Source organism: Thalassophryne amazonica, chromosome 12 (genome assembly GCF_902500255.1).
Source record: "Thalassophryne amazonica chromosome 12, fThaAma1.1, whole genome shotgun sequence".
NCBI lineage: Eukaryota > Metazoa > Chordata > Actinopteri > Batrachoidiformes > Batrachoididae > Thalassophryne > Thalassophryne amazonica.
Window position 1 is genome coordinate 87,924,046 of NC_047114.1, and position 21,058 is coordinate 87,945,103.

Consider the following 21,058-nt stretch of genomic DNA (forward strand, 5'->3'; position numbering starts at 1 on the left):
TAAAACTTTTTCCACATACACAATATCACCATTTCCCTGAAATATTGTTCACAAACCAGTCTAAATCTGTGATAGTGAGCACTTCTCCTTTGCTGAGATAATTCATCCCACCTCACAGGTGTGCCATATCAAGATGCTGATTAGACACCATGATTAGTGCACAGGTGTGCCTTAGACTGCCCACAATAAAAGGCCACTCTGAAAGGTGCAGTTTTATCACACAGCACAATGCCACAGATGTCGCAAGATTTGAGGGAGCGTGCAATTGGCATGCTGACAGCAGGAATGTCAACCAGAGCTGTTGCTCATGTATTGAATGTTCATTTCTCTACCATAAGCCCTCTCCAAAGGCATTTCAGAGAATTTGGCAGTACATCCAACCCGCCTCACAACTGCAGACCACGTGTAACCACACCAGCCCAGGACCTCCACATCCAGCATGTTCACCTCCAAGATCGTCTGAGCCCAGCCACTCGGACAGCTGCTGAAACAATCGGTTTGCATAACCAAAGAATTTCTGCACAAACTGTCAGAAACCGTCTCAGGGAAGCTCATCTGCATGCTCATCGTCCTCATCGGGGTCTCGACCTGACTCCAGTTCGTCGTCGTAACCGACTTGAGTGGGCAAATGCTCACATTCGCTGGTGTTTGGCACGTTGGAGAGGTGTTCTCTTCACGGATGAATCCTGGTTCACACTGTTCAGGGCAGATAGCAGACAGCGTGTGTGGAGTCGTGTGGGAGAGCGGTTTTCTGATGTCAATGTTGTGGATCGAGTGGCCCATGGTGGCGGTGGGGTTATGGTATGGGCAGGCGTCTGTTATGGACGAAGAACACAGGTGCATTTTATTGATGGCATTTTGAATGCACAGAGATACCGTGACGAGATCCTGAGGCCCATTGTTGTGCCATACATCCAAGAACATCACCTCATGTTGCAGCAGGATAACGCACGGCCCCATGTTGCAAGGATCTGTACACAATTCTTGGAAGCTGAAACTATCCCAGTTCTTGCATGGTCGGCATACTCACCGGACATGTCACCCATTGAGCATGTTTGGGATGCTCTGGACCGGCGTATACGACAGCGTGTACCAGTTCCTGCCAATATCCAGCAACTTCACACAGCCATTGAAGAGGAGTGGACCAACATTCCACAGGCCACAATTGACAACCTGATCAACTCTATGCGAAGGAGATGTGTTGCACTGCATGAGGCACATGGTGGTCACACCAGATACTGACTGGTATCCCCCCCTAATAAAACAAAACTGCACCTTTCAGAGTGGCCTTTTGTTGTGGACAGTCTAAGGCACACCTGTGCACTAATCATGGTGTCTAATCAGCATCTTGATATGGCACACCTGTGAGGTGGGATGGATTATCTCAGCAAAGGAGAAGTGCTGACTATCACAGATTTAGACTGGTTTGTGAACAATATTTGAGGGAAATGGTGATATTGTGTATGTGGAAAAAGTTTTAGATCTTTGAGTTCATCTCATACAAAATGGGAGCAAAACCAAAAGTGTTGCGTTTATATTTTTGTTGAGTGTATATAGCGCCAAATCACAACAAACAGTTGCCCCAAGGCGCTTTATATTGTAAGGCAAGGCCATACAATAATTACGTAAAAACCCCAACGGTCAAAACGACCCCCTGTGAGCAAGAACTTGGCGACAGTGGGAAGGAAAAACTCCCTTTTAACAGGAAGAAACCTCCAGCAGAACCAGGCTCAGGGAGGGGCAGTCTTCTGCTGGGACTGGTTGGGGCTGAGGGAGAGAACCAGGAAAAAGACATGCTGTGGAGGGGAGCAGAGATCAATCACTAATGATTAAATGCAGAGTGGTGCATACAGAGCAAAAAGAAAAAGAAACACTCAGTGCATCATGGGAACCCCCCAGCAGTCTAAGTCTATAGCAGCATAATTAAGGGATGGTTCAGGGTCACCTGATCCAGCCCTAACTATAAGCTTTAGCAAAAAGGAAAGTTTTAAGCCTAATCTTAAAAGTAGAGAGGGTGTCTGTCTCCCTGATCTGAATTGGGAGCTGGTTCCACAGGAGAGGAGCCTGAAAGCTGAAGGCTCTGCCTCCCATTCTACTCTTACAAACCCTAGGAACTACAAGTAAGCCTGCAGTCTGAGAGCGAAGCGCTCTATTGGGGTGATATGGTACTATGAGGTCCCTAAGATAAGATGGGACCTGATTATTCAAAACCTTATAAGTAAAGTAAGTCCCTTCGGCTGCTCCCTTGTTTGCACTCGGGGTCGCCACAGCAAATCCAAGGTGGATCTGCATGTTGATTTGGCACAGGTTTACACCGGATGCCCTTCCTGACGCAACTCCACATTACATGGAGAAATGTGGCAGGGGTGGGATTTGAACCCAGAACCTTCCGAACTGAAACCAAGCTCATTAACCACTTGGCCACCACCCCTGCTATTCAAAACCTTATAATTAAGAAGAAGAATTTTAAATTCTATTCTAGAATTAACAGGAAGCCAATGAAGAGAGGCCAATATGGGTGAGATATGCTCTCTCCTTCTAGTCCCTGTCAGTACTCTAGCTGCAGCATTTTGAATTAACTGAAGGCTTTTCAGGGAACTTTTAGGGCAACCTGATAATAATGAATTACAATAGTCCAGCCTAGAGGAAATAAATGCATGAATTAGTTTTTCAGCATCACTCTGAGACAAGACCTTTCTAATTTTAGAGATATTGCATAAATGCAAAAAAGCAGTGCTACATATTTGTTTAATATGCGCTTTGAATGACATATCCTGATCAAAAATGACTCCAAGATTTCTCACAGTATTACTAGAGGTCAGGGTAATGCCATCTAGAGTAAGGATCTGGTTAGACACCATGTTTCTAAGATTTGTGGGGCCAAGTACAATAACTTCAGTTTTATCTGAGTTTAAAAGCAGGAAATTAGAGGTCATCCATGTCTTTATGTCTGTAAGACAATCCTGCAGTTTAGCTAATTGTAGTGTGTCCTCTGGCTTCATGGATAGATAAAGCTGGGTATCATCTGTGTAACAATGAAAATTTAAGCAATACTGCCTAAGGGAAACATGTATAAAGTGAATAAAATTGGTCCTAGCACAGAACCTTGTGGAACTCCATAATTAACCTTAGTCTGTGAAGAAGATTCCCCATTTACATGAACAAATTGTAATCTATTAGATAAATATGATTCAAACCACCGCAGCGCAGTGCCTTTAATACCTATGGCATGCTCTAATCTCTGTAATAAAATTTTATGGTCAACAGTATCAAAAGCAGCACTGAGGTCTAACAGAACAAGCACAGAGATGAGTCCACTGTCTGAGGCCATAAGAAGATCATTTGTAACCTTCACTAATGTTGTTTCTGTACTATGATGAATTCTAAAACCTGACTGAAACTCTTCAAATAGACCATTCCTCTGCAGATGATCAGTTAGCTGTTTAACAACTACCCTTTCAAGAATTTTTGAGAGAAAAGGAAGGTTGGAGATTGGCCTATAATTAGCTAAGATAGCTGGGTCAAGTGATGGCTTTTTAAGTAATGGTTTAATTACTGCCACCTTAAAAGCCTGTGGTACATAGCCAACTAACAAAGATAGATTGATCATATTTAAGATCGAAGCATTAAATAATGGTAGGGCTTCCTTGAGCAGCCTGGTAGGAATGGGGTCTAATAGACATGTTGATGGTTTGGATGAAGTAACTAATGAAAATAACTCAGACAGAACAATCGGAGAGAAAGAGTCTAACCAAATACCGGCATCACTGAAAGCAGCCAAAGATAACGATACATCTTTGGGATGGTTATGAGTAATTTTTTCTCTAATAGTTAAAATTTTATTTTAACCGTGCGAATACGACCAGTCTTACCGTGCGAATACTTAAATGAAAGTTATGGACACGGCTGAATAAAAAAATAATCAAAATCGAAAATATTCAAGGAGTTATGACATCTTGAATGCAGTATGTTTGTTTATACAAGTACTTCCACGTTTTGCCACCAGAGTCTTGCCATGCGAATAGTGAAATGAGAGTTATGGACAGGGCCGCCGTGTGAATAGCCATGGCCATAAAATATACCTGAAATATAACTTTCTCCCCTCCAATCCTAAAGACCCATAACAAGGAGAAAATAAATCTGGTTATAGAATTGCCCTGTGTATGGAATTACCCCGGTCTGCCCTATTAGTAGAATAATGTCAAAGTGACTGTGTGACCCACCAAATTGAGAGAAAAAGCTCACTCTACAATTTATTTATTGTTTTATTTAACCAGCTGACAATCACAAAACAGCATTTTCAGATCACTTTAACCCAAGTTCAAGTCAACGCATCATTGATTTCTGTTTAAGCTAATGTCTGACGGCTAAGCAAGATGGCGGATGCTGGCAACAGCTCACAGGTTGCATCCGCCATCTAGTGGATTAAAAAGAAATTGATAGTCCAACTGCAAGAATGCGGATAAACTCCGTATAAAACAGACGTCCAGTCTTTGATGAAAGCAGCAAAGAACAAACTTTTGCACACTAAAACACCGCTACACACACTTGCGTAATGCCGGTGAAGCACCGGGCCGCTCTGGATCCGCTCACGGCGGCTGTGATCGTGTGTTTCAACGTGCAGGCGATCACACCCCTTATGTAAAACAGCCTGCGTCTATTGGTGTGGAGCGGCGGGAGGCGGAGCTTCGGTGGCGCTGTGAACCAGTGGGAGCGGGGATGGTGGGAGGAGTTTAGGGCGGAGCCCGGAAAGAGGTCACTGCTGCTGCTGGAGATGAAGACGAGAGTCCCGTCGGTGCGTGAGCGTGGAAGCGTGCGAGAGCAGCGAGCAGGTAGAAGAACCGGAGAGAATCCACGCAAACAGCACCGGGAGAACTACGAGTGAGGAGGTCGGCGGACTTTTATTCATTTATTATTATTCTTTTTATTTATTTATTTGTTTGTTTAGTGTGATCTGAACTAAAGATGAATTTAACGGTGGCGGACTGATGACGTGTGTTCTGAGCGTGGAAATAAATTAAGGCAAAGTTTTTGAAAGAGAAAAATATATACTGTGGAAGCTGCATAACTGTGTCAGTGTGGGATTGAATCCCGGTCAATGGAATACTGCAGGCTGTCTCTGTAATCTGGAATAACTCCTGTAATCTGAGCAGACTGGTAGATGTGTAGGCTGTGTAGGTCATAGATCAGAGTTGTTTGTGACGTCACGCCAAAGTGAAACCTGACGTAAAGAAGTTCGCATGAGGCACCAGTTTGAGGGTTTTATTTTTTCTTGTTCTTGTTTTTTTTTTTTTTTTGTCCTTTTCTCTCTCATGCTGTCATCATGCCTGATGTGCGTGATAATAATGATCCCCATGCATTCAGTGTTTTCTGCAAGGCTTCATCCACTCTCATCTTTTTCCCCTTATTGATCTATTGGTTTATCTGAAATCCTTTAAAATAAGTTTGCAGACATCAAAGCAGATTTGCAGGCTGTTTGTCTTCAATGTTGGTATTGAATTATTCCCAGCATTTAAAACAATTTCTCTTCTGCATTGAATAGAATAGAATAGAAACTTTATTTCAGACTCAGGTCCATAAATAGCACAAAACAAGTACAATACAAAAATATACAGTATAAAACACAATAAATAAATAGATAAAAATCAGATTATGTGCAAACATTTCAGCCCGTGCTCCCTCAGAGCAGCTCAGGGTGGGATTTACAAGGGCCAAAATAATACTATTCCCAGATTCCTCCAGTCTATTCATAAATTTAAACATTAAATGTCTTAAGAGTGCATGGAATGTGCTCACTCCTGCAGTGACAAACATCTGGCTGGCACTGCCCACTATGGGTATTTTCAAAAGGATGCATATAGCATCAAAGTACGCAACTTGCAGCCTCTGAATGCTAGATTTCTTATAGCTTGACCATAAATGGGCACAATAAAGCAGTGTACAGTACGCCTTTAACAGGGCTATGCTTTCACCTGCTTTGAATAGAAGCTGAACTTGCATCCAATGGTGTTTGCCTGGGCATATAGTTTACAGCATTGCTAAATCAGAATTTGACAGGTATTGAAATGTAAGTTTTCAATGCAAATGTTAAATGGACTCAGACATTTGGTAGCTCTCAGTAATTCATGATCAAAATTTGCTCTCCTGCATCAGCAGGTCCCAAGATACAAGGGGTCATTGGGGGTCAAATGTTAAAGCATGTGTTGTTGGTCAGTTTCAGGAAAATGTTCATTTGCACTGAATAAAAACTTGGGGTCTCTCAGTAATTCAACACCAAAATCTCCTTTCTAGCCCCAGCAGTTACTGAGCTAGAAGTGGGGTGATTTCATTGGGTTCAAAGGTCAAAGCAGGTGTTCCTAGTTAGTTTCAGGAAAATGTTCATTTGCATCTTATATTAACTTGGGGTCTGTTTGAAATATAAGATCAATATCTGCTGTCCAGCTTCAGCAGTGACTATGAGTAATTGGTGAAATTTGTCGTTTTTGGTTTTTACTATGTTAATGCTTCAGTTTCAGACAAAATTTGCATCATACAAATCATGTCAGGCAGACATTAATACAGTGCAACCACTGGTTCCTAAGATATGATGTCCGTGCAGGGATGAACAAGGTGCATTGTGGTACGCTGCATGCTGCATTTAGAACAGATTACATCTGATTCAGACTGATTCCAATCTGTGTCAAGTGACGTCAAAGCACTTTAAAGGCTTTATTTGTAACCAGTTATACAGCTTCATGATGAAGAGGTACAGAGGAGGATTTTCTTTAACCAAAACAAATCTAGGCTTACATCTCAGTTGTACCTTCTGGCAAATTGTACATATTGTAGCCGAACGTTCAGGTCTTCTTAATTAAGAAAATCCTCCTCTATACCAATATATTGGCATAAGCCAAAAACAAAACAAAACAAAAAATTCTCCTAATGACTGATTAGGTCTTTGAATAACAAAGCAGTTATTAAGCAAACATAATGTGACAATCTTTTTTTATGAATTGGAATTCTTTGATTGAAAGCCTAAAAAATGATACAGCACACTATTTCTGGAACAACCATCATTCCTAAGTGTCCAAATATGACACATAATGAGTTGTTGTCAGACAATAAGACAAACCAAGAGGCTTAAAAAAACAAGCAAACAAACAAACAAAAATAACCTAATGTCTGTAGCCAGAGTGGGCTTTTATTTTCTCCTGAGCGCAGTTAGAGGGAAAAGAATGAATGACGTAAGTAAGGCTGACCAGGCAGAAGTTATTTATTTAGAGCTGTTTATCTTTCCCATGCAATCTGCAGGAAGAATGTCTGGCATTCCGCCGGGTACAAATTTCTCTGCCCACAGTTGCACCAAAAGAGGAGGCACTGTTTTGGGATTTTATTTATTGAGTTATTCTTATTTCATAGCCAAACACATTTTCATCAGTGACGGAGCAGCTGATCTCAAAGCAGATGATCATAGAGCATAAGCATACCAAACGGCAAATGTCAGCTGTCCCCAGTCACGCATACAGAGCTGTTTGTTTTTTCTGCATTCTGTTGCACGCAGGTATTTGTAATTTTTACACATGTACAAACGGAGATGGTGGCAGAAGACATCAAAGCAATACTCTTTTTACTCATGGTAGCGGCAACATGACACTTAACTGACAACAAAACACAATAAGTTAGTAACACTAACAACACTGTTAAATTAACATGAACCACAATAACAACATTTAAAACTCCAAATTCCCATGGCTGTGTGTTCCAAAGATGCATCTCTACTAGAGGGGTGTTTCTATAACCTTTTTTCCTGCATTCTAAGGCAATCTGGGAAGCTAAATACTCATTCTCTAGTCATCATTTGTAACAGGGGTGGGCAACTTGTTCCAGAAAGGGCCAAGAGGGTGCAGGTTTTCTTTGCAGCCACTAACTCCATCAGGTGATTTCACTGATTAACTGATACCATCTGCTCAAAGTGATATTAATCAGTGAAATCGTCTGATGGAGTCAGTGGCTGCAAAGAAAACCTGCACCCTCTTGGCCCTTTCTGGAACAAGTTGCCCACCCCTGATTTGTAATATAGAGGCTTTATTTTAAACACAGGAAATCTAACTCTGCATACAGCAGTGTTCATCAATCAGCCTTTCTTTATGCAAGACCTTTTTCACATTTTATCACAGCTATTGTCTGCGACTCAATGGAGGGCTGCAACCCCCTAAATCTCCCTCTATATCTACCCCTGATATGTGCATGAACGTTGGCATATATCACCTGTGTATGTGTGTTATTAACCCACTTATGTAAGGTGCATCTGCACTTGCGCTGTTTAAATTCTACAAACACAGTACGCTGGACTTTAGACCAGGTTTTTAGTGCTTTGAGGAGTAATAGCTTTCTGGTGCTACACAATATGAACATGCAACACCCATCATTTTGTGCAAATGTGGTTACTTTCGACAGATGGGGTTGGCCCAGTTTTCTGCCTGGGCGGTTGCCCTCCAAGAGTCAAAAGGGTTCCATGGTAACATGCAGCAATGGTGCACTCTCCCTGAGCTGCCACAGTCTGTGTGTGGAGGACGTTTTGTTTTAATCCAACTGTGCCACCATCTTGACATGACTGAAGATGGAGAAACTAATCATTTCTCTCCAGATCTTAAAATATAGAGAAATATAGAACTTGTGCAACTTTTCACATCACCAGCTCTACTTGACATGTTGCTTTTTTTTAATGCAACCTCCCACATCAGTAAGTGCAAACACCTCAGCGTTTATTCACCACATGCTGCAGCAAATAATAAAATCAGCAACACATTCCCAAGAGATGAGGAGGCTGTTGGAGGCTGTCGTTGCCTCAAGCAATCCACAGATTACATTTAAATCACTTACAAGGTCCAAGGAGTGAAGAAGAGAAGCCATAAATGTTATTGTTCCCGTCTTCCTTTGTTAGGCACCATGACCATTCACATCTCCTGAACCTGTTGCTCTGCAGACCTGCACAGGAAATGTAAATGTCATGATGTGTGCACAAAACATCTTCGGCTATGGGTCAGATCAGGTCAGATACGAGACAAACCTGTGCTTATCGACCATCTAAAATGATTGGATTTTGCTGACCTTAAATTGTTCTGCATTCAGTTTATCAGCTTTTTGTTGGGGATGCTGGAAATCTGCATCCACCTCGAGCCCTCTTCCCTCCAAACTGCAGAATAAGACATCTCTGAAGATGATAGTTAAATGATTGTATAATTGTACATATTGAATTCACCCTCAAATAATGAAGAAGCTATATGCATTATTTAAATCTTCGTCAAAATATAAAACTTGATGTGAATTTTGTAATGTGTTCTTGTTTGAGTCACAGCCCTTTAAAATAAATAAATATAAATGAGTAGACTGCCACAATAACTGGTGTGTATTTATAGCACTGACTCTGCAAACATTTGACTGTCCAGTTTTAGTGCTGGAACATTTTGTTCCAGCCGGAACAAAATGTAATCCACGCCGGAAAACCCAGAGTGGATTACAGTGTCCTTCGCCCAATAAATAAACTGGACTCAAAAAAAATTCATCACACTTGAACAATTAAATGTTCAGTCACTTTCAAATAAAGCAGGACTCATCCATGACCATATTGTGGAAAAGGGTTTGGACATTTTGTGCCTCAGTGAGACCTGGCACCAGCCTGAGGTCTTCTCTTCACTCAATGAGGCCTACCCCCCTGGGTATTTATACCTAGAAAAGGCCCGTACAACTGGCCGTGGTGGGGGCCTTGCTGTTTTATACCGCAGCAACATTGAGCTATCCCCTCTACCAGTCCCATCCTTCTGCTCTTTCGAAAGCCTTGTCTTCAACTGTAAACACCCATTCTCTGCCACAGTTGCCCTCATTTATCAGCCCCCTAAACCACATCCATCCTTCATTTCTGACATTCATGACTTTCTCATTTCACTCTGCACATCCTATTCAAATATTCTCATGATTGGTGCTGCCAACATACACATGGACTTAGATACATGCTCACAAGCATCTAATTTCAAACAAGTTCTGGACTGTCTCAACCTACAACAACTCGTTAAAGGCCCTACACACAGCAAAGGTCACACACTGGACTTGGTAATTACAGACTCCATTCATATCACAGATCTGCAGGTTTTTGACATTGGTGCCTCTGACCACCAGATAGTCAGTATCAGAATCCCCACATTTTCCCAATTCATTAAATCAAAAAGACAGATAACATTTAGGAACATCAAAAACATTGAATACTCCTCCTTCAAACACGACCTTCAACTACTCTCTGCCCCCCAGGATTCATCAGTTGCTGACCTTGTGGACTACTACAACAATAGCCTCAGCTCCATCCTGGACTTTCATGCTCCACTTAAAACTCAAACTGTCACTTTCACCCGTTCAGCTCCCTGGTTTACTGACCAGCTTAGGGCAATGAAAAGGTCTGGCCGCGTCCTGGAGCGGGCCTACAAAACATCTGGCCTGACGGTGCATTAGTTGGCCTACTGGGAATATCAAAAATCATATGCAAAAGCTCTATCTTCAGCTAGGTCCGGTTACTACTCCACGATAATCAACAATAACACAGGTAATTCCCAAAAACTATTCTCCACCATTAAACACCTCCTTAAGCTTCAGATCCCCTCATACCACACTCCAACAGTAGCCAAGCCAATTACAATAACTTCCTTGAATTTTTCATCTTCAAAGTTGCTAATATTTGTTCTACTTTTTCATCTACATACAGCTCCACCTTTGACACTCCCAACTACTCCTGGCCCACAACATCTTCCCCATTTCTCCCTCACAACGCAGCACGAGGTCGAGAAGGTTATCCGTATCTCAAAACCATCTACTTGCTCCCTAGGTCCCCTTCCCTCGCCTCTGCTCAAAAACTTTTCCACATCCATCAGTCCAATCATTACTGAAATAATCAATCTTTCCTTTGAAACTGGAACAGTACCAACCTCCCTAAAAACAGCTCTTATCAAACCCCTTCTTAAAAAACCCTAACCCTTTCAAATTACCATCCAATCAGTAATCTTCCATTCATCTCCAAAATCCTTGAAAGAGTAGTTTCCATTCAACTTCACAATCATCTCAAATTTAATAATCTGTATGAGAAATTTCAATCTGGTTTTTGCCCCTCCTACAGCACAGAGACAGCTCTCATCAGAGTGACCAACGACCTACTGATGGCCTCTGACTCTGGTTCCACTTCCCTCCTCATCCTTCTCGACCTCACTGCCGCGTTTGACACCATAGACCATCACATCCTCCTGCACCGTCTCCAGCACCACATTGGTCTCTCCCACATTGCCCTTCACTGGTTTCACTCCTACCTCACTGACCGGACCGAGCATGTGGTCCTGGGGGATGCTAAATCTCGCCCCCACACTGTCACCTGTGGGGTCCCCCAGGGCTCCCTGCTCGGTCCCACCCTCTTCACCATTTACATGCTTCCCCTCGGGTGTGTCGTTGGCAGGCATGGAATCCATTTCCATTGCTATGCTGATGACACACAGCTCTATATCAAGGTCACTCCCTCCGCTCCTCCCTCTGCCACCATTTCCTGCCTCAACTCCTGCCTGGAGGAGGTAGGGGCATGGATGAGACAGAACTTCCTGCAGCTGAATGGCTCAAAAACAGAAGCCATTCAAACCGGTACTCCTCACCAACTCCACTCCTCTCTCATTACTTCAATTTCCCTCTTTGGCCATAGCATTCCCCTCTCTCCCTCTGTTACCAATCTCAGGGTCAGGTTTGACCCCCACCTTTCTTTTGACAGTCATGTCAATAACATCTGCAAAACCTCCTTTTTCCACCTCCGTAATATTTCCAAACTCCGTTCTTCACTTTCCCTTTCGGCTGCGGAGAGGCTCGTCCATGCCTTTGTCTCCTCCAGGTTGGACTACTGTAATGCACTCCTCATCGGGATCCCCGGCAGGAGCATTCAAAAGCTCCAGTATGTCCAGAACAGCGCTGCCAGGGTCCTGGTGAGGGTGCGGAAACACACGCACATCACCCCCATCCTTCACACCCTCCACTGGCTCCCCATTCAGTTCCGTATAGAGTACAAGATCCTTCTGCACACCCACCACTGTCTCCATGGTGATGCCCCCACCTACCTCACTGACCTCCTCACTCCACATACCTCTGGTCAGGTCTGCTCCCGCCCAGGACACGGCTCAAGACCATGGGGGACTGGGCCTTCAAGGCTGCTGCTCCCCACCTGTGGAACGCCCTCCCAGACCACCTCAGGGCCCCACAGACAGTGGATGCTTTTAAGAAAGGATTAAAAACCTTCCTTTTTAGAAAAGCTTACAGCTAGTTTTTAACTAATGTATGTATGATGTATTGTCATTTTATCTTATCTCTTTTATTGCTGTTTTATGTGCACTTTGAGATTTGCATTCAAATATAAAGTGCGGTACAAATAAAAATGTATTATTATTATTTTATATATATATATATATATATATATAATAGTGTGTGTTCTTCTGTGGCAGTTGAATACATCTTGTACCTAAGAACAGCTCCTGAACATTTCATGCATGCAGCGTGAAATGTTTATTAACCTATAGAACGTAGAATCATTTTCTGTATCAAACCTTTTTACAGTAAAATCAGCATCGTGTCCCATTTTTAAAGACTCTGTATCTCAAAAATGAATGAAGATTTAAGGTTAAAATTTAGCATGGTGTTTGCTTTGAATAATAATATTATTTTGTGAAAACATGAAGCGTATCAGAGCTGGTCAGTTGGGCAGCCGCTGATGATTTTATATTGAACTGAACTCTGTCTTGTCTGAGCTCGTACACTCTGATAGAGCCTGAGGATCCCTGTGGGGTCCATGATTAGTAAATCTTCTCATTTTCTTCTGGGCTCTGGTTCTCTGTCTGCTGCTCCTGAGCCAACAGATCAGCCTTTATGAAGAGCAGATGAGGGGAATGAAGGTCTGTGTGCTTTTGGACTTTAGTATATTAAGCATACTGGCAGCTGTCACTTTGACTTCAGTACAAGTTTTGAGTGGCAGTATTTTCTGCTGCAACATAAAAAAAAACACAACCATGCAAGAATAAACATGTGGATAGTTTGGTTTGTACCCATGTATGGCATGTACTGTACGTCATCTGTCTAATTCTGTCACTGTGCAAAGCAGACAATTCACAGAAGTGACGTGTGATTATTGTCCAAACTGGTCTTCAATGCTGTAAAAGCCAATGTATGGCTTTGTTTTACAGTCATTCGGAGAAAAGCATTCTGGTTCAGGGGTTGTTGATGGTGAGCAAATAGAACACAGGATTGTGACATTAGTTATTTATTAACGGGATTGTGCAACTGTTGATGCTTTGCCATAAATATTTGTCTGAATCAGACCTTCTGTGGGTTTTTGCAGAATTACAGATGCTAAAACTGTCACTGTGGTCAGTTGGCTTATGTGCACGTTGAATGATTTCAGTTAAGAATTATGACGTAAGGACACCCCAAATTTGTGTTGTACTTATTTCACATTATATGTCTTATTTAGTAAATCAACAATAGCCAGATGGAAGTATTCTAACCAATTTGTTGTCTGACAACTTTTTCTATTTTGACCAAATTGATACCAAATCAGGTTGTTTTTATGAGATGCTGAGTACAACTCGTGCAGTCGGTACTTTATTTATCTTTACTATTTTTTACAGCTAATCACAGGGGAAGCATCAACTGCTTGTTAAATTGAATTTCTGTGTTTATAGATTGTAATCCTGGTCCTTAAAATCACTTCAGCGTTTAGGTTATTGCAGCACACTAGTGAGGGAAAATATGGAAAATTGTTGAAGTTGACTTTGTGATGTGCCAAGAACATCTTGTACCGTAAAATCGTAATAGGTACAAAGGTTATCTTATTGCCATAACATCACTGCAAGGCTAAAACCCAACTGATTACAAGCAATTAAATCAAACAATTTAAGCATAATTTCTGGAGGGTTTTTTGTTTTTGTTTGTTTGTTTGTTTAAGGATTACAACAGGATTGCAACCAGCATGGACTTGATATGCAAATTAAACCTGGTGAAATAGAAAATAAAGGTGAATCAGAGAGGATCTGTCTTCAGCCAGAGAAGAGTTTTTACACTGGAGGGCAGAGAAGGAAGTACGGAACACTGCCATGCTGCAGGTTTGAGGTAGACCTTCTACTCTGGGTGCTTTGGAAGAGGATGTACCCAGTAAATGCAGTGAGATGGATTAGTCCATACCCTCTGGTTTGCTAATATAACAACTCAAAAATAGTAAATCTATCAACTATCATCTTGTAGCTCCCCAAATTAAAAGTGCAGAAAATAAGAGAAAAACAGGTTAAAAAAATGTGGTGAACTTTGATGCATCAACTCAATCAGAAAGCAACTTTGATATCCTGCGTTTGTCTCTTCTAGATTGGACTACTGCAGTGTTTCATTTTCTGGTTTACCGCAGTCCAGCATTAGGGCTCTCCAAATGGTTCAAAATGCTGCTGCCAGACTTTTGACAGGAAGCAGAAAGTCTGACCACATTACACCCATTTTGGCGTCTCTTCACTGGCTTCCTGTCTCTGTGAGATCAGATTTTGAGGTTCTGCTACTAGCCTATAAAATTATTCACAGACTGGCACCTCCCTACCTAGCTGACCTAATTAAACCTTACGTACCGGTCCGGTCTCTGCGTTCTCAGGGTGCAGGACTACTTTGTGTAGTTTTTAGGGTGAATAAAAAGTCTGCGGGTCACAGAGCTTTCTCTTATCCTGCCCCTGTTCTGTGGAATGATCTCCCTGCATCAATAAAACAGTCAAATTCTGTGGAGACTTTCAGGTCCAGACTGAAGACACATTTATTTTCCCTTTCGTATGGCTAACATACTGGCATAGCATGTTACTATGCTTTTTACTCTTTTAATTAATTTTATTAGGAAACGGAGTGTGCTGCGACCTTAACTTTATCTAAAGTCTGGGGCTTTTAGTGAAGCTTAGGGCTAGTGGCCGGCAATCACCTTAGTATTTATTCTGTATTAGGAGCAGGTGTGGTTGTCTTCCTGACAACTACACCTGCTCCTAATACATCATCAATACATCAGCAGCTCAGTTATAAAACACGAATAACACGGTCATACTGTGGTGGTTAAGTGAGGTATGCAGTGAATGGGGTCTGTGTGACAGAGAGTGTTTCTGCCCAAAAATAAATTTCTGACTGTATTACAGTGGTTATGTTCTAAAACTCAAATACACAGTCGCTCGCACATCAACACAAACCTGCAGAAAGGATTATATGTATGAATTGATGGTCAGGGTCTTTCATTTCTAAAGCCTAGGTTTGGTGGCCACCAAGAACACCACTGTTTGATAGTTACGTGAGGTATGCAATGAATACAGAGAGTCCATTTCCACACAGAAATGGACTGCAAGCATTGTGCATGTTACTGCACCTACAAAGCTGCACATTGAAAAGTTCTCATTAAGGAGCAAAACAAATGATTCCAGGCAGTCACACAAGCCATGCAGATCATCAAACGGTGCCATGTGGTTTAAATTCCTCTGACTACATGAAGCAGCTAAACGGGGTGCTAGAGGTACATGCTGGTCGCGAGCACCCCATGCAGCTGCATAAATGCTGCAGACTGTTTTATGTCTGTCAGGTTGGATGATAATTTCAAGGGTTTGGAAGGCTCAGATGGAGCAGGCCTACTGTTCATAAATGTCACGTGGTCTGCCCCAGAGAGCAGTTTGACCGTACATCAGAGGAGCACCTGCAGGGCCACAGAGGTCAGGGGTCGAAGCCCATGCTGTGATCTTATTCCAGACAAAAGACAAAAAGTCACCTTTTTGAAGGAGGATTGGTGGAGAATCGCTTTATAGAAATCAGTCAAATCTATTTTTTGTCTCTCTATATTTAAGTCTGTTGGTTTGGGTGTGTGTGGACATATCAATCAAGAAAATGATGTATTTATTTTGTGTAGTTTATTCCTTGTTTTGTTCCTGACAGATTTAAGAACAAAGCTTAATTTTCAATTTGATTTCTTTTTGCACTTGTTACCTTTGTTTTTAGTCCAACATACTGCAGCATAAAACCAGTTTGTAACCTTGTAATGTAGGGATACATATGTGATCCATTACCATTTAACTAAATCAGTGAAGTCAGTCATGTGAATACTAAAAAAAAAACTTTTAAAAACAGCTTTGCAGTGGAGTTGGTTGGCATTAGTAACCGTGCATACACAGTAAATTCACCAGTGAACATATGGTCCCACTCTGGTCAGAGTGGGACCATATGTTCATTGTCAGTGTTAATTTAACACTGGTGATTTTACTGTGTAGGTATTGCATTGGAGTTGGTTGGCCTTAGTAACTGTGCAGCAGTTTTGTCCAAAGTATTCCAGAAAGGGCAGAGAGGGTGCAAGTTTTCCTTGCAGCCACTGACTTCAGCAGGTGATTTCACTGATTTCACTTTGAGCAGGTGGGATGAGTTCATCAATGAAATCACCTGCTGGAGTCAGTGACTGCAAGGAAAACCTGTGCCCTCTCTGCCCTTTCTGGAATACTTTGGACACCACCAGTGGACAGGTATTTGCTTTGAACTTCATTGGCATTAGTAACCATGCTTAGGTATTGCATTGAAGATGGCTGACATTAACAGCCATGCATAAGCACTGCATTGGAGTTGGTTGGTATTAGTAACCATGCATAGGTATTTTAGTCTTTAGTTCATATCAGACGTTTACTCGGGTTAACAGTAGATTTAGTTATAATGAAACTTGCTTCAGGACCCCAAACTCAGTCAGTGAAATACAGTCAGAAAATATACAATCACACAAAATAGACTATATATATTGTGTGTCCTGCACATCCATGTGAATGAGCAAGGCAGTTCAGGTTGGCAGTTTCTAACAAATGTGTTAAAAATGTGTACAATAAATTCCAGGACAGCAATAAGCAAGACAGCTAGCCTAAGCAATTCCTCAAGCTTCTGTTAACTTTTTAACATTTCCTCAAATAAGAAGTGTTACTTGGTTACTTATTTGAGCAACCTTTTCTTTTCAGATCAACTCATTGCATCTCTTATTCCCACCAACAACACCTTTGTGAAAGATGTGCAATTTTACTCAGACATCATCACATTAACTAAGGTGGAAGGATCCTCAAACGGCATCACTCCTCCTGATGTCAAAAGATTCTGACTCCAAGCCTTATCACTTTGCGGGACTGGAAGACGAAAACGGAGCCTCCAGGTCTACAGATTCCGTACCTCGGGGAGCATCAGTGTGCGGTTCCATGGCACAGTTGTGCCGGATGAGTGGCTACAGCCAAGGTGATCCTGACTTAGGCCTACCATCTGAGGGTAGTGACAGCAGTGGTCAGGACCCTCATGCTTCACCCCACAACCATCGCAAGAGCACCCGTTCCCATGCGCACCCAGAGGAGGACATGGAGATGAAGAGCAGTGGATCAAGTGGGAGTGGAACTGAATCACATGGTAATGAAAGTCACGGCAATGAGAGTCATGGCAATGAAAGTAACGGCCATGAATCAGCTGGCAGCTCCAGTGGCCTCAGCAAAGACTCTGCCCTGCTGGAATCTTCTGGAAGCAACAAAAGGTCAGTAATTCGTATGCAAGAATGAAGTGTCATCTTGAATTTTGTAAAGCTATTAGGTCACATCTTATTTCTGGTGATGCTCAGTATCGTCACTGCTCTCCAAGCCTCACGTGGTCCTTTAATTTTATCTTTTAGCAGTATTCCTGGAACCAACTTAACCAGAGTTCATGCCAGCTTGCATAAGTCAATGTACTTGTTTAAACCCTACAGCTGGTTTATCATACCAGTTGCTGGCAGACTGAAGTTAAATATTAAAAAGAATGTGGTAGCTCTCCATCATCACTCTGACATGAGAAGGCAGACTCTGTGCCAAACTGGAGAGCCGAGTTTTATTCAGGTCCCAGTACGATCCTTGGCTACTTTTGTCAGGGTCCTTCAGAAAGAGTTTGGTTTATCAGATTAATCCCACTGGTTAGTCAATGCTGCTTTGATGATTGACTAGGAGCAAGATTGTCAGTGAGAAAGACAGTTTACATAAAGAAATATAGTTAGTCAGCAAAGCATATTGTTATGCTCTGATTGTTTCACAACAGTTACTCTCTATAACTCAAATAACATGGTCACAAATCCATACAAGGATTTTATATGAGCCATATAAAAAAGCCATATAACAAAGCGGTGACTTTCTCTGTGGTCTAGGATTGGCTGTGACGCAAAGATTGTCAACAACAGGGATTAAAATGAGGTGTGGCACACTGTAGTTTGAGGAAGTGGTCAAATTAAGTCTTTGTGACATTCCATTGCTGATCTATGAATATACATAAATGACAAAAAGCAGAGTTGAACACTTTTTTCACTGAATACAGTATAGCCATCAAACAGCTCTCAAGTAGCCAAGAAATACAGTGAGACAGAGTAATATTAGAAGATGGGAAGCCCAAATCTTAACAATACTAACAATCACATAAGCTTACTGTAGCCCTAAAAGCAGCAGTTTGATATGTGGTTGGAAATAAAAATGAGGGGCCATCCATAAAAATAAGGGCCTATCTGTAAAAATGTATACAGTGTATGTACTGTATGTGTGTGCATATATATATATATATATATATATATATATATATATATATATATATATATATATATATATATATATATATATATATATATATATATATATATATATATCAATCTCATGCTAGTTCACGATGACATCACAGAGTCAAGATACCGTCACAAAACAAATTCGTGTCACAAATTCATTTTGTGACAGCGTCCATAATCCATAATCTTACATTTGGATTCAATGGAATAAAACATTGTCCATATATTTAATAGTTTTGAACAGACTGAAATAAGATGTAAATATGGGCATAAGAGAACAATTAGACTTCTGTGTATTTTGCATTGGTCCTGAATATTGACATAGACCCTGAGGCCCATCAGGTCAGTGCTTATTCTTGGATTCTGTAGTGTGAAGCAGATTAGCGTCTATGATTGGTTACTTTGCCAGCTAAAGCCAATATCAGTTTACTGCTTGATTGACTGGATTGGGACAGTGATGACGACTGTTGCCCAAGGCTACAGACGGGTAACGGTTAGTCATTCCTACTCTGTAGATTGGTAGTCCATCTCCTATCCCACAGATTCACCTGCTCTGCTCGTCCTGAATGCAATATCCTACAAAATAAGCAACACAATTGGGGTTTTATTAAAAGTAAATGGATAAACACCAGCAGACTCACCTTAACTCAAGTGATTTGTCTGAACTGGTTGGACAGAAGTGCATTTTTGTTTATGAGGTTTTGTGATTTTCCAAATCAGGCTACACACAAGTATCAGGAACAGTTTGCTGGTCAACAGAGGTGACATGGCTGAGCGCGTACGTGGAAATAGTCTCTGTGCCTCTTCGAATGTTGTCTTCATGGCCAATTAGCCTACTTTGACACTATTGCTAATTCTGGCAAGCTAATACGTGCTTGGTCTGTGTCAGCCTAAAGTGTGCCTTTGATAGAAATAGATATAGGATCTGCTTAGAAGTACGATTTGTGAAGGGGTTTTCCATTCTTAGCCACCTAATCCTGGGTATTCATAGTAACCAGTGTTGTAGCTCAGGTGAGCCTGTGCCTCACTCTGCTGCTTGTAGACCATCGTTAAGCTCATTACCTCAAACTCTGGACCACACACCAACACAGTGTTTACAGAAGAAACAGTACTCGCTTTCACAGCTACAGCAATGGGCTACTTTCATTGGGTTTATTTTAATTATTAATTTATCATGTCCCTCCATGTAAAGCAGGTAGCTCAGCGGACTGAGGGACACCAGTAGGTAGACCTGGGTTTGAGTCCCAGTTATGCTACTTGTCTGTCCTTGTATGACACTTCATCTGCATTGCCCCACTCCACCAAGTTGTAAAAGGATGCCAAACTTGGCTTTCAAAGTAACCTGTGTCAGACTGGTGACCCTTCCAGGAGAAGTCATAGACTCTCATCTACTTCATGCCATGGAATCCAGAGATACGTACCAGCACTAATGGACCTCAGGGCCTATAAAAGTTCTTTCTCTTCACTGTTCCTCTCCAGGAGCCTGAGGTTTGAGTCATGGCAAGGTCAACCCTTAGGCTTGGATTCATAATTGTATCCAATCCTACAGGGGTATCTGAGTGTACCTGAGAAAGACCTGAATGGCAAAAAAAAAACTGTACAACTGAACTGTTGAGTTGCAATCAGGAGATCTTAACCAGTGGTATCACAGTTCTGAACCAGTTAATTCTGAAGGCCTTAACTTCTTAAATTACCTCCAAAAACATTTATGAGAGATCATTGGACTTTTTATTATTACCTGACTCCGTACTACCTCATTCATTCATTGTCTTTTTGTTGTTATGGAGCATCTTCCAGCACCCTTTGGGAAAGAGATGGCCATCACCAGTCCATTAGATGAAGAAGATATTAAGACATATAGGTTCACATTCATACATAGGTGCAGTTTTAGGCTATAAACTGATTAAATATTGCTATGGGGCAGTGTGGCCAACTCGTTAGTCCGTTAGTCCGGTTTAAGATAGCCTCTGCCCAATCCCCATTTAATGTGGATTTGCATCAGATAGGGAATTTGGTGTAAATGTGGTGGTCTAAATGTCAAATCCCAAATTGGGGGGAAAAAAGGGAGGGTGCTGGAGACTATCCCAGCAGTCATAGGGCATGCGGCGGGGTACACCCTGGGCAGGATGCCAGTCCATCGCAGGGCCGCATGTACTCAGACAAACACATTCACAATCACACGCACACCTACGGACAATGTAAATTTTCCAATTCACCTAACCTGCACGTCTTTGGATGTGGGAGGAAGCCGAAACACCCGGGGAGAACCCACGCAAACACGGGGAGAACATGCAAACTCCACACAGAAAAGTCCCAGGTGGGAAGCGAGTATGTAGGAGTCACTTCACCAGAGAGTATCGTATCTGTATCTTGTGCATGTCAAAGCAAACAAACTGGGTTTGAGTTTGAGAAATATCCTACAGA

The 21,058-nt window shown here is 41.8% G+C and overlaps 1 protein-coding gene across 4 annotated transcripts in view; it reads left to right on the plus strand.

The window, feature by feature from the left end:
• Positions 1–4,781: 4,781 nt before the first annotated feature.
• The window catches only part of per2 (period circadian clock 2), a 45,671-nt gene continuing 29,394 nt past the window's right edge, over positions 4,782–21,058 (plus strand). For all 4 annotated transcript variants that reach the window (XM_034182668.1, XM_034182671.1, XM_034182669.1 and 1 more), the window contains exons 1-2: positions 4,782–4,889; positions 17,037–17,590. In XM_034182668.1, the coding sequence (XP_034038559.1) occupies positions 17,157–17,590 (434 nt within the window). In that variant the 5' untranslated portion in view covers positions 4,782–4,889; positions 17,037–17,156. The remainder of the gene's footprint in view (positions 4,890–17,036; positions 17,591–21,058) is intronic.